Genomic DNA, 14,693 nt, shown 5'->3' with positions numbered 1-14,693 from the left:
ACAACCAGCTGGTGATGCACCCAACGAGGCGACGCCGCCACGCTTATGTTGCCAGCCTCATTGGCGCGCACAGCCGGTCCACCGCCCTCACAACTATGCCTTACCGGAGGCTGCCCAAGTGGAGCGGCGCATCGGATGGATGCGCTAGCAAACACAGCGACATGGTAGAAATGACAGCAGTACACGTGGTAAGCATCAGGCAGACGAATGCCATTGTATGCAGCTGTGTTCGGATGACAGGTTGCGCCATAAATCTGCTTTCATGTAGAAAACACAAACCCCGCCTTCCATCAATCGCGACAACCTCACGCGCGCAACCATGGAACCGGTAGGACTGGCTGTCGGCGTCGTGGGCCTAGCCGGCCTCTTCAGCTCTTGCTTGGAAGCTGTTGAAAAGTTCGACTCGTACAAAAACTTTGGCCGCGATTCACGTTCTCTAGCCACTCTGTTCGACGCCGACAAGCACCGCTTCGAGCAGTGGTGTCGCGCTGTCGGCATCGAGAAAGGGAAGTTATCCGACACGCACCACCCCGCTCTCGATGATGCGAAAAACATGGCGATAATTCACAAACTCTTTGCCAGCATCCGAGACTTTTGCAGCGGCGAAGATGACGCCCTCAACCAGCAGCCCACCCCAGCAGACAGCAAAATCTCAAAAGACGGTTTTCTCTCCACACGGCAAGGCCAGCTTCGCCATGGCGCGCTTGTGGACTCGAAGTGGCGGAAGGCCGCTTGGGCACTAACCGGGAAAACAAAGCGCGCAGGCCACGTTCAGATGTTTGCGACCCTGGTGCAGTATCTGTACAGTGTGGTTCCTCCAGACGACACAAAGGGTACACCATCAGGACATGGAGCACGTAACTATGACTCTGCGCACCTACACGGTTCGGACAAACGCCCCGAACCACTGCCTAGCATATTGATCTGACAGTGCTAAAGATACTCATCTAGTCGACAGTCCTTTGTTTGATGAGATTCGAGCGTTCCTGCGCCAGGCAGAAGAAGAGACGAAAGGTACTGATGCCGTGACCCGCGCCCTCGATCTCTAGCTAACGGCTGCAGCCGAAACAAAACGGGACCTGCGCGCTTGGCTTGGTTGCCCGTCCCCGAACGATCTATACGACGACTCCATCCAGAAGCGGCTGGACGGCACATGTGAGTGGATACTGGCGCGGACAGAGTTTCGCCAGTGGCTTTCGCCCGATGCTCCACCTGGTGCTTCGAAGCTGCTGTGGATCAACGGCCCGGCGGGGTATGGTAAGACGATCCTTTGTGCCAAACTAGTCGAAGTTATTTCATCCACGCCTCAGACACCCACCGCGCATTTCTTTTTATCATCCAAGTCCGAGGGCCGTGACGACCCATTCTTAGCGATACGGTCGTGGCTAGCAGCGATAACATTTCAAAACCAGGCTGCTTTGAATGTGGTCCGGAAGAGACGCTTGGCACAGCATGAACAGGCCGCAACGCGAGCAACCATCATCCGACTCTTCCGTGAGGTTGTCCAGACCGTTCCGTGCTGTACGTTCATCTTGGATGGGCTGGATGAATGCACTTGGGTGGGGGGAGGCCACAGCGGCAGCCACTCTGTGGCCCGCTTTCTTGAAGAGCTTAGGCAAGCGATTGACGACACCACTGCTCGGGTTTTGGTGGTCAGCCGTAACGAGCCTGAAATCCGGCAGGGGCTCAAGCGATACTCGGGATTCAGCGAATACACGATATCACTGGAAGACGTATCTGCTGACAACATTGCCTACTCAAGAAGTATCGTCGACAACAAGCTGTCCAACAAGGACGAATCAATAAGACTCAGCATCTCCCAGAGAATGGCCGATCGCTGTCACGGCCAGTTCCAGTGGCTGAGAATGCAAGAAGACTTCTTGAGGAAATGGAGAAACCAGAAGCAGCTTGAAAGGGACATCGACGAGACCCCAGCCGGGCTTGACCGTCTTTACGACCGCAACTGGGAACGAATTGAGAGATTGCAAGATGTAAAAAGAACAAAGGCCTTCTCGTTGCTGCGATGGGCCGCATTTGCTCTGCGGCCCCTGACTGTCTGCGAGATCACCGAAGCTGTGCTCATCAATGAGGACTGCGACGACCTGCCAGTCGACGAATTGCCGGACTCTGTTGATGATGACTACATCGAAAGCGAAATCCTGGATCTCTGTGGATCCTTGATAGAAGTACGAGGCACTTTATCGGAATCTCCGGCTGGATCGAGGAAGATACACCTAGCCCATTTCTCGGTTAAGCAGTACCTGCTGTGTAAGATCCCGTCTCGGGGGGCGGTCTTGTTTGCCAACGAAAGCTTGCGCGCCTCCAACGAAGTCACCGAGGGTGTCCTCCTAGCCAAGCTATGTCTCCGCTACATCGGTTTCCAACGAGTTTGGGACGGAACACTTCATGAGGAAGAAGATCGAATCGGGATGTCTTTCCGGAATTACGCTGCGAAATATTGGCATCAACATACTGACGTCAGCAATGTAAACGACGAGGCGTTAGTGAAAGCAATGAACGCCCTCTTTGCCGGACGCGTTGAAACTTGGGACTCCTGGAGACAGTGGTTTGATGTCCATGGCGAGGATTTGAAACCGGAAGCGACAGAAACAATCTTACCGGCAAGCCCCTTATACTATGCTTCTTATTTGGGGTTAACAGGGGTGGTGAGGTTTCTCATTCATCATTGCAAGCAGGACCCGAATGAAAAGGCAAAGTCGGGAAGAGCAGCCCTCGAAATCGCATGCGAAAAGGGATACCAGGAAATAGCGCAAATGTTGCTTGAAGGGGGAGCAGACATTGATGTTGCTGGCCGTAGAGGACGAACACCGCTCTATGCTGCATCGATGAACGGCCATTTCGGCTTGGTTAAGATGATTCTCAAAAACGAAGGTAATGTGACACTTAGGAATACTCATGGATGGACGCCACTTAATACGGCATCAGACAGTGGCCATCTCGAGGTGGTCAAACTGCTTCTCGACAAGGGAGCAGACATCACAGTTGCTGATAACGATGGATGGACGCCGCTTCACGCAGCATCAGGCAGCGGCCATCTCGAGGTGGTCAAGCTGCTTCTCGACAAGGGAGCAGACGTCACAGTTGCTGATAACAACGGACGGACGCCGCTTCACGTAGCCTCAGGTAACGGCCATCTTGAGGTGGTGAAGCTGCTTCTCGACAAGGGCGCAGACATCACGGTCGCTGACAAGGACGGATGGACGTCACTTAAAGCAGCCTCAAGTAACGGCCATCTCGAGGTGGTCAAGCTACTTCTCGACAAGGGAGCAGACATTACGATTGCCAACAAGGACGGATGGACGCCGCTCTATCCAGCATCAGACAGCGGCCATCTCGAAGTGGTCAAGCTGCTTCTCGACAAGGGAGCAGACGTCAAGGTTGCTACGAAAGATAACCGATCACCCCTCTTATGGGCGGCAAAAAATGGACATGAGGCCGTTGTCAACATGCTGCTTGATACAGGTAAGGCTGACGTGGACTTGATCGACACAGAGGGCCGCACAGCACTTTCCTGGGCTGCTATGAAAGGCCAAGAACAGACAGTGTCAATCCTAGTCAAAAACAGCAGGAAAGCCCTCAATTTTCGAGACAACAAAGGCTGTACGCCACTCATGTGGGCACTCAAACGATCCCATCACATGGTGGTGGAAGCACTCAGTCAGGATGGGTGTTCAGTAGAAGAATCGTGTAAAGAACAGTTGGCTTTTCAGGCGTTCAATTCGTTGCCGGCCGCCATGTCAGAGCAGTTCTTTGCCAATATTGGTTATGCTGCTGTGGACGATTTCTTAGGACTTCAGGCACTGTTTCATAGGCATTGCGTACTTTAACCTAAAACATTTTCCTCGAGACCACAATAGTTATCAAAATGTGCTTTAATGATAAGGGCGGTCTATCCTACGCTATGGATTCATCTTGTCACCCTGTCTGGCCTGCCTTCACCTTCCTAACTGGCAATATCCCAGTTGTTAGCCTCGTTGGTTTGAATGCGTGACTCATTTTTAACATCGCCAAGAGCCCAGCAATCTATGAGTAAAGTTTTCTACTTAAAAGTAAGAAACGATGACCAGTGCTGGGCTTCCGGGTCTTACCTCAAAAGCACGCGGTTCTGGACTATTTGATTTGCATCGACCTTATCGAAACAGCCATATTGTCGATTGAGCTTGTCGATTTCCTTTCGCCCGGTGGCTTCTGAGTCAGCTTCGGTCGCGAGGTCATTCAGAATCTTGGCATTCATGGCCAGAATATGGAGAGCCAAGTCGACAGCATGCGTACCGAAGCCCCGGTCTTGGTCCTACGGCATGGCGCGTATGGCTTCCTCGAAGCAGAGGATAGAGGTTGACTGGAAAGTCTGGCTTCTGAGGTGAGGATGTGTCTGGAACCATGACTTGCTCGTGAATCAGCGAGACGCAGGCGCGAAGTGGATGTTGCGGGTGAGGGAAGAAAGGGCGAACGCACTCCGACAATTAAAGTCGTCCCGGCTCAGTCAAACCGCATCCCGATGCCACGGAAAGTACGGGCAAGTCAGGACCCACTGTTCTAACGACTTCACCTCACGAGCCTACAAACAGACGCGCCAGGTGTGTGGACCCGCTTCCCATGGTGTCACCGCCGAAAGTAGCCACTCCATAAACCTCTGTTTATGGAGCTTGATGATGCTCCAGCTGGCGAGCAGGGCCGGAAATGGGGATTTCAAGTACAGCGATATATTTTGCCTGCTCGCAAGCACTGTCGTCAAGTCCTGTGGCTCGGCTCATGGCGGAAGTGAGCGGACACCGCCACAACTGGAGGAATGGGGAGCAAGGCCATTCTCTTGCTTCATTGCTGCTCGCCATGTGCACAATCGCTATCAAAGTGGATTTTCGGAGCCCGACCTAGAGTGACGTAGGCTAGGAGTCGGAACGGGATCCTGCGGACAGGATACATGGCGAAGTAAGGTGCTCGCTGTGTGACTGGGGATAGTGACTCCATAATGATAATAAGAAGGCTCCCCAGAGGCAATTGCAGCGGCGTCGAAAGGCGATTTGTGGGTCCCGGATTTCCAAGGTAACAACTGGGATCTCGAAATGGATTTTGCAGTCGGGGATGTACCAGAGCAAGTAGAGTCGTGGTCGGATGGTGGAGAACGCCTTCCATGAGAGGTCAGAACCTGGTCCTGCAGAAGCTGGACATGGATTGTGCAGATAGAACACTTGGTAGAGCAAGAAAGCTCCTTGTTACATGGTCGGGGAGACTCTCGACCAAAGGCCGGAAATGGCTTCCGCATCATTGTCGCAGGTGCGCTACAACTGGCTTTCCAGACCATGGCTTTCCAATATATCAATAGGAGCCGGAAATGGGTCTTTGCAGGGACCATACACGGCACAGCAAGGTGCTTGCGGTGTAGCTGGGATGACTCATTTTGGGATCTTGGGAGCCCAAACAGGCTCCCAGCATGTTCCGGACTTTCCACTCCAGCAATTGAAAGCCAGATATGGATCTTGCAGTCACTGTAAGTAGTAGAGGAAGAAAGCTCCTTGTTGCGTGGCTGGGAAGACCAGCCGGAACCAGTTCCTGGCAAGAGTCAGACATGGATCGTGTACACAGGGTAGGTCGTGAAACAAGGAGGACCCTTGTTGCATGGCTGGGGACATCCTCCGCGAAAGGCCAGAACTGGCACTTGCCTCATCGTTGCGGCGACGTTGGAACTGGATCTCTAGGTCGCGGCATCCATTGCTACACGACAGGGCGAGAGCCTAGTCGCGTGGCTGGGCAGATCGTCTCCCAAAGGCACCTAAAGCCGGAATCGAAAAGTAAAAAATGGCCTTCCAAAAGAACCAGATTTGGATCTTGCTAACAGGGGACATGACTTAGCATGCAAGATCCTTGTCGTGTGGCTGGGGACAATCTCGCTCCAGACTCAGCCGGTTGAAGGGAGCTGGAAAAGGATTTTGCGGACAGTGAATAGCGACTAACAAGAGTCAAATCCAACTTTTTCAACATGGTAAATGGGGTGGTCGGTAAGGTCCTTGGTGTGTGGCTAGGAGGACGGGCCAAAACTGGCTTCTGGTAAGAGCCAGATACGGATGCTCAAGACAGGGGATCTATGTGAGCAAGTGAGATGCTGGCTGGGAGGGCCCTGCCCCAGTCGCCAGAAGCGACCACCAACAACGTGGTTGCAGCGGCATTGCATACTAACTTCTGGGTCTCGACTCTCCAGTACCGTGGATGAAGGCATATACGGATCTCAAGAAAAAGCCATATATCGGGACAAGCAGTATCCTTCATACAGGCTTGAGAATTCCTACTCCCGAGAGTCGAAACCGGTTCCTAGAAGGAGTCTGGTGTAGGTTTTGCGGAAGGGCGATGTACTGGTGCATGCAAGCTTCCTGTTGTTGGCTGGGGGTGCCTAGTCCCAAAAGGCAGAAGAGGCTCTTGGTAGCATGTAATTGCTCTGGCGCCAAAAGTTGATTTCAGAGCTCCCCAGCCTTGGTAACTGCAGGATGAACCGGTAATGGATCCTGCGGACAGGGTATGAGGTGGAAAGAAGTACCATGTAATAGTAGCTCTGAACAAGAGCTAGGTCTGGATATTGCTGACAGGGGAAATGGGTTGGCAGGTAAGGACCTTGGTGTGAGGCAAGAAAGACGGAGACCACTTAGGCTTAGCTCCTGGCAAGAGAGCCAAAGACGGATCTTGCAGGCAGGACGGGAAAAGCGGGGAGCAAGCAAGACCCTTGTCGCGTGGCTGGGAAGAGCTTACCCCGACAGCCAAAAGCGGCTCGAAGGGCGTAGCCCCAACGGCGACGAGTGCCAGCTTCTAGACCTCGACTTCTCAGTACATTAGATGGAGCCAGATACAGACTCTGCGAAAAGGCTTTATGTCGGGACGAGCAAGATCTTTACCCCAGGCTTGAGAATGGCCGCCATTAAGAGTCAGAATAGGCTCCTGGCATTTGGCTGCAGCTGTGCGGGACGGCAGTGCGGATGAGTAGGGCCTCGTTGCGTGGCTGGGGGTATTCACCATCTAGTCAGAATCGGCTCTTTGGAGTAATGAACCCCCAATGGTATGAAGGCAATCGGGGTTGGATGCCGACCTCGCGGACAGTGCACACAGCCAAGCAGGGCCCTTCTTGCTATGCTGGAAAGGCTCCTCCAAAAGCCGAAACTGGCTCCTAGCAAGAACTAGTTATGCGGCCGACGGACAGACGATGTGCTGGTACAGGCAAATTTCTTGTTCCTGGCTGGGATGCCCACTTCTAAAAACCATAATACCGGTATCCGTAGACTTTCATCAGCCCGTAATTGCACCAGTGCCAATGGTCGGTTTTCGGTCTCCGCTGTGAGAATTGCAGGACGAGCCGGTATTGGATCTTGTAGATAGGGCTTGTGGCGGAACGACCGGGATCCTGATTGTAAAGTTAAGGATACCCACCTTTGGAGCCAGAAACGGCTCTTAGCACCAGGATTGCGGCGCAAGACGTCGATTTCCAAACTCGACTGCGGGAACCAAAAAGTGAAAAGAAGACGCGGATTTTGAGGCCAGGATGTGGCGAAGAAAGCAAGATCCTTGTTGCATGGCCGAGAACACTCGATCTTTACTCAACTACTCAACTTGTCTGCGGGGCATTCACAAATACTTGCGGTAAGTAGACCAAGCTCAGCGTCCAAAACCGATCTCGAGCGGCGCCGTAAGGTGACAGGCACTTGCATCCAACCCCCACGTCAGTTTTGAGCCGAGCCAAAACAAACCATTCGAATACACATGCACCATGGAAGCCAACATCGCCATATCTAGTCTACAGATACGCCTTAGACCTCCTGCAAATACAGCACGCAGCACGCAGTGCACCTATGTAACGCATGCATAGAATGGCTCAATGTCAGCAGGAGCACGTATCGTCTGAACAGCAAAAATGCAGCAAAAATGCAGCAAAAATGCAGCTAACATCGCACACGACAGCGTCAACCGCGGGTCTGGAGTGGGTGTTTGATCCGTTTTCGACGTACTGGATGTAGAGAAGCGACTGAGTTCATACATCATGTACACATGAAACCAGCGAGCCTGACTCGGCAAATGCCTTTGGTTCCCCCAGCGTCGTGTTCTTTCGTTACATGAACCAAGATATCTCGCCCAATAGCCACAGAAATCCTTCCCTATGAAGCCGATTCCCCTAGATGTCGCGTGGCACATCTTCAACCATAGCGAACCCCACGTCCAGTCCCATTTCGCACGATGCTCGCACGCTTGGCATTCGTTCTTCAACCCCAAGCTGTACCGGCACGATGTCACGAACGGTCAGTATTCCGCCGTCTTTGAGACGATTGCCCACTGTACAGACACGCGCGTGGCCCTCGCCACACTTGAGCATACCCGCCGAGCCGGCGCTGACTACAATAAACCGACGACCATGTACATGACCGAAGCCCAACAGCCCAGCCCTTTTTTCGTCACGGCCCTGTACCTGGCCGCTTCGAAAGGCTATGCTGAGATCGTTTCGTTTCTCCTCGATCACGGTGCGGATATCGACGGGGTCCCGGACTGCCGGCTACGCACTCCCGTCTTCCTATCTCTTCTTAGCCGGGATGCGGAGACATCGATGGTCCTCCTTCGGCGTGGCGCACGCCTCGAGTCTCCCGAGTTCGGAATCAATGCGCTCCACCAAGCGGTCGCTGCGGGACTGACCGAAGTCATCACCTATCTGATCGACGAGAGAGGACTGGGAGTGGACCAGGTCGACAGCAACGGGGACACGCCGCTGATTCACTCGCTGTTGTCACCGTCGCCGGAGACGGTCATAGCTCACCTAGCACGATTCGGGGCGGACGTCAACCAGCCGACAACGATCGACACGTGGCGCATGACGCCCTTGAGTATGGCGTGCGAAGACGGCATGTTCTCCGCAGCCCTGTCACTTCTGGAAGCCGGAGCGGATGCCACCGGCGAGTCGGACGGCTTGGTGGAGGGGGCCGACCCCGCGCTCCGTATCTATGACCAGAAGCCGCTCGAGTTGGCACTGCTGGCTCGGTCCAAGCAAACAAACGGGAGGACGGCGGCAGTAAAAGAACGGCTCATCAAGCGTCTCGTCAAGTCAGGCGCCGACCCGAACGCAATGGTTTGCATTTCTGCGCGTTGCAACTGGACGGGGCCTCTTCTGCTGAAGCTCATCCGCGCGAGGCGTCGTTGGGAGGCTGAGATGTTGCTCTCCTCGGGCCTTTTGGACATTGATCAGCGCGACTCGCACGGTGCGACGAGCCTTACCTGGACACTCTCCACGTGCCACGGAGACCCCGTTACGGCGTCGATCTTGTTGCGGCGTGGTGCCAAGATGGACGAAGAAGTGTTGTGCACCGTCATCGACAAGCTGGTGCGGCTGGCGGATGCGCGAGACCATTGGGGTGTGATCAGTCTCCTGACGCGAGAGCCCAAGCTGTTGAGGATCTTCCATGTGTTGTATTCGCACTGCTTTTGGGCGGCATCAAGAAGCGGCGATGCGGTGGCAACGCGATTTCTGCAGGATTCGCCGAGGTCTATCGTGCGTATGGTTACGGAGATGCTAAAGCACGGGATCAGTCTGAGCAAAACAGGGGTCCTCAACATGTTGCGCTTCAACAAGAGTAAGGAGAAACTACCAGGGCCAGTCATCGCGAGGATGTTTTTTCCTGATGTCGGCTTGAGGTAGGGAGCACATCATGTGGAAGCTTACTCCTTCGTATTGGAAAGAAGCATCGCAAAAGGATTGTGACAGCAGCGAGGATAGTTAGATTACAACACCGTTTGCAGCAGAACCAATAGATTCACGAGAACTTTCAAACGATGTCTGGTCAAACAGGGGGATGATTGCGTGAAATATGAACATGCATCCGTGCTGGCAAGTGACGGACGTCCTGCCCTTTTCACAGTGGAGGCCACCGCCCCATATGACATTCTAAGAAGGGCAAGACCAAGGGTTCCGCAGCCGCGAAAAGGTATAAATCCTCGTTGTTTTCTACAATTGTGACCGAAGTTTAGGATGTTATCTTTCTCACGAATCTCTTGAGTACGTTGCTGCGTGTTTCCCGGTTGACTTCGAAGACATGGAACCTCCCCTCGATCAACGCTCTCCCACCTTGGACGACTCGTTTCCACGGCTCTTCGAGGACTCGTTTCTCGATGAAAACGAGCTCGATGAGCGAGAACGGGCTATTCAAGCCTCTACGCAACAAGCTCCACGGAAAAGGGCACGCGTTGACAGTTGTAAGCAATTCCACTGTTATTGTCAATGGCACCTACTAACGTAACAAAGTCAGTACCAACCCCGCCACGCCCGATGATGACTGCACAGCGCCAAACACGCCAGACACACACGTGAGGCACACAGAACTTTGGCCGGAAACGGACGTGGTAGTTAGGGCAACGGCGCAAGTTGGCGCCGTAACTGCGCTCGCGCAGAAAGTCGTGCGGGAGGTTGCAGAACATCAGTGGCCCGTCACCATTTGTATGGAATTTGACGGCAGCGACGAAACAGTGCTCATTACGCGTATCCCGCCTCAATATGAGCACGCTGTTCAGAAGATAACGAGCTTACTCAAGAGGTTCTGCCGAAATACCGAGAGGGCATGAAGAATGCACGCAATTACATTACCAGCTGTCTTTGAAGTTGTGCGCATAAAAGAAGGCGCATTAGAGTAGCTAGTAATAGCAAGACGTAATCTGGTTTCCCATGTGATCACCTAAAGGCTCGTCTTCGACGCGCCTTTGTGTTCTTACGTGCGATACAGTGACCATGTTCTTTCAGTTGTGTGGCCATAGTGCAGGATTGGCGAGATCCCGCCGCAGCAGCGACTGCTCGGATACAGGCTTGGAGTTACGATCCAGAGAAAATGGTCTATCGACAAAAGAGCAGATATGTGCGTCGAAGTAAAAGATGGTAGGATCGGAAAGTGGCTGCATTACATGAGTATAGAAGAATCTGCTTGCGCGGCCGTATAAGTTGAGGCTGCCTGCTGAGAGCCGACGACGCTCCTTTCCTATCATCAGTCTTCTTCCCACACCTTCATTCATTTTCAAGAGGAGACCTTGAGTGTACTGTTGAGAAGCCGTATCCCCGACAGTCAACATGAGAGTACAAAAAGGCACGGCGGTCGATGCGGCATGGTCGTCACGTCTTGACGTAACTAAAGTCATCTGCACCTTCGCGAGTGGCGGCCGAGTGTTCTATGGCGTAATCGCAGAGGTTCCTGATCCCCTGCTGTGGGATTGGCCAGACGGTCGTCAACTTCTATGGGTTTATGACGACGGAAATTCCGTCAAAGTATGGCAAGAATGTGTCGAGCGACCTCGGCCGAGCAATCCTGCCTGGGCGTCATGTCTTCAGTCTATTGTGGGCTGCTATGAAAGCGATGGCGGCAATGTTTCGTACGCCGTCAGGTGGGACGGTTACGCATGTCCCACGTGGGAAGCAGAGAAAGACATGTCAAGCTACAGCCACCTGCTGGCAGAGCACGATCAGGCCTGTAAGTGCAGGCAAAGGCCGTGAGTAGCGTGGCCAAACCGGACGACGAATAAAAGGGGCGAAGCCACCGGAAAGCGGACTCACCGCGTAACACATCGATTTTCAGCATAAATGTGTACGCTCGAACCAAGAGAGCAAGCTTGTTTTGTTATGCAAAGCATATGACACACATCGATTGGCCGTGGATCGAGGTGACTTCCGCAGCTTCTCGCGGTTTCCGTGCAGTCGTACCCCCATGGTTGCGTCCCGCGCGCTAGGCGGTAGCATGGCCGTATAATGCAAAACAGGAGATAATGAGACGAGGTTCCGCTTTGTGGCGCAGTTGGTTGTTTTGAACTGCGCGTGACACGCAACTACAGGTTCACGAGATTAGCGTTAGGAACCATGTAGCTTGATCAGAGTCATTTCCATTTTATACTGTAAGAGAAAAGACGAAATGACAGACGCGGACCGGCCATAGTTACGCATGCTTTCTTAGGCTAGCTAACGATCCCTGACGGCGGGTTTGGACCCAGCCAGCTGCCATTGAGGGCGCTAGGGGAGCACCGGCATAGACCCATCGAATACGGAACATCTTCACCTGAGACGACACTCAATGGAATCTGGTCAAGCCGTAGCATAAGATAGAGGAGTGGATTCAATTCTAGTCACCATTGGCCCCGAAGGGAGCCTTCGTCAATCCAACACTCCGTACAGCGCCAGCCTCTACCACCGACCTAGCCTTTTTACGCCACGATGTATAAACGCAGTCACTCCCGTCAGCCAGTTGCAGTCATCATTCCAAAAGTCAAAGCTAAAGCTACTATCAGACCTGTCACCACTGTCGATGCATTCGGATAACCTGGGTTTCGAAGACTTTGTTTCTCTCGTTGAATATCTGTATCCTTCAGTGAAGGGATTTCGTTTCTCAATCGAGAGACTTTGTCATACAGCATAGCAGCTTCGATCCTTAGGCTAGAGGCCTTGGCTTCTTGTCTGGTGGCTATCGCTTGCAGATCAGAAACTGCAGCCTTTAGGCAATCAGTTTCGTCTGTCATGTAGGAGGCTAGGACCTCCAAACTGGAAGTCATGTCTCTTATTTCAGAGGCTCCATCTTCCAGGTCCGAAGCTTCGTCTTTTTTGTTGAAGACTGCATCTTGCACTTCGGTCACGCGTTGTCTTGACATTCTCGTCTGTACAGAGTGTAAGCTGTTTTCAATGAGAGTGCCTCATGTGAATTACTTACTGATGCTGGCCTGGCTCCCGTGGGCTGCAAGCACGATGTTCAGGAATTTCAGTTGGGTGATTGCTGTTTTGATAGGTGGGCATTATATCGCAGGTTTGGCTAGTAGTGAAAGTCAAGAGTCTTTATACATGAGCCTTATTGGCTGTTAAGTAATCTGAAAAGACAAATCATTGAGGTTTGGTCCCGGCTTTCGAGATGTGATTTGAGGCTATGGATACCCCCGTCATAATATGATGCTAAGCATGACATTTCTCATGTTCCAACCCCTGGCCTGGTTTGAACATGCCCCTCTAGTGACTTTAATCTTGTTGTCTTCAGCATCGCCGGTATCTATCTATTACAACGCCAAATATCCTCGCCGCAACTACCGCAGCTTTTAGTGACAGGATTCAGACCTTGTTGCATGGCTAAACCTATGAAAAAGACGGACTGGAACCGAAAGTGCGTTTGGTGCTGACATAGCATACCGGGATAAGACCGAAATAGGTAGAATAGCGTACTGTTACTGTACACAATGGCTTGATGTATGTATCTGTGATAAAAACAGTGAGTTGGACCCCAGTATTTTGACGGGTACGACTGGCTACTCAACAATGCGTCCAATGTAAATGTCGTATTGTGAGTGCCGTTTCTATGCTTGATAAAAGACCGACCAGCTCAGTCCTAAGACTGAGGTACATGCAGACCTACACCAGGCGAGCCTGAGTTCGAGCGGCAAATATGCCAACCCAGTTTGGACAGATTTGCTCGCTATATTTGTGTGACAACAGTCGCTCTTGGGTCGAGCTTTCGAAATGGCCTATCGCCTACTGCAGTTCTGGGCTTGCTGATATGGCTCGGCTGGGCAGGGGCATGCATGTGGACCGTCCAGAAAGAGCTTTCGGTCATACACGCCCCAGACCAAGGCGCCTCTTTTGGAGCGTACAGGGATCCGCCGACCAAGCGACGGCTTCGTCGCGAGCGCTCAACAGGAGCACAGTAACCACCAACTTTCACGTGGGGATTGGCTATTTAGTATTCGAACGTGACACAATGTCCAAAAACAGAAGTCTCACTTCCGACTTGTCACCGGCCAATCGAAATGTCGTGTCAGTCTTCGACTTCCTTCGACGTCATTAACGACTGGGTTTCTTCCATGTCACCTCCCACCGGAAGCCCTCGATGTTCTGCAATACCGTCAGAAGGGAAACATGCCACTAGCGATTGGCGACACGAAAGAGCGCTCTCCATGCCTGGTCTCGCCAGAACACTTCGCCCTGCGCTTTCCTCCGGCGGACAGGCGAATCGAATTCGACCCCACATCACCAACAGCGACGAGCATTGTCAGTCTTCCGCTGGGGCTCATCAGACTGCGCGCGTAGCGTTTTACAACAAGAAACGTCAACCAGGGCGTCAAGCAAGAACGGCAAGAGCAGAAATCAAACACAGTGCTTCTGATTACAACTACAACGGATGCGCCATCGGCGACGCGGACGAAATGACAGAGTGGGAAGACTCTATCGAAGCCAGTGAGGCTGTTGTGGAACATTTTCAGTTTGTCCGTCGTGTGGATTTGGATGGTACGGCAGCCGGTCGTTCTTTGATCACAATCATGTTAGAGCGGTCTGGACTTTGCACCAAGAACGAAGATGCAGCTGCAGGCGCGGCATAGGTGGAAGGGTCTTCGAAGTAATTGTGTACAGTACCATACCCATTCGAGTCGGATTGGACCTTGAAATAATTGTTTCGTTGGTATTCACGTTATCAATATGGTTGATCGGTCTTTTGGATACGATTCCACACGGACGGACTCTGTCTTACTCAAAAGGGAATGCTTTCGTACATACACGCTCGTGCATACACGCTCGTGCATACAAGGCTCCGGTTTCGATTCTCTCTCGCGCTGGAACCAAAAAACAGTCGCTACAATTTACAGTGTTGGCCCGTGCGCAATCAAACCGGAGCAGGGAGAAGGAAACAACCTCTCAAGAGCCCAAT

General features: G+C 52.6%; 2 protein-coding genes across 2 annotated transcripts; both read left to right on the top strand.

The window, feature by feature from the left end:
- Nucleotides 1-319: 319 nt before the first annotated feature.
- Nucleotides 320-3,699, top strand: ColSpa_08971 (ankyrin-2; the record flags this gene model as incomplete). Its single annotated transcript, XM_049275183.1, has 3 exons — nucleotides 320-857; nucleotides 1,063-3,483; nucleotides 3,587-3,699. 3 exons carry the CDS (start codon nucleotides 320-322, stop codon nucleotides 3,697-3,699), a joined length of 3,072 nt encoding a protein of 1,023 aa, XP_049131140.1.
- Nucleotides 3,700-8,155: 4,456 nt separating this feature from the next.
- On the top strand, nucleotides 8,156-9,679 carry ColSpa_08970 (serine/threonine-protein kinase TNNI3K; the record flags this gene model as incomplete). Its single annotated transcript, XM_049275182.1, has 1 exon — nucleotides 8,156-9,679. One exon carries the CDS (start codon nucleotides 8,156-8,158, stop codon nucleotides 9,677-9,679), a length of 1,524 nt encoding a protein of 507 aa, XP_049131139.1.
- Nucleotides 9,680-14,693: the final 5,014 nt, after the last annotated feature.

The sequence above is a fragment of the Colletotrichum spaethianum genome, assembly GCF_022836535.1.
Source record: "Colletotrichum spaethianum MAFF 239500 DNA, contig25, whole genome shotgun sequence".
In the NCBI taxonomy this organism is placed as follows: domain Eukaryota; kingdom Fungi; phylum Ascomycota; class Sordariomycetes; order Glomerellales; family Glomerellaceae; genus Colletotrichum; species Colletotrichum spaethianum.
The sequence above is the reverse complement of the archived record's forward strand: the minus strand, read 5'-3'. Positions and strand labels throughout refer to the sequence as shown.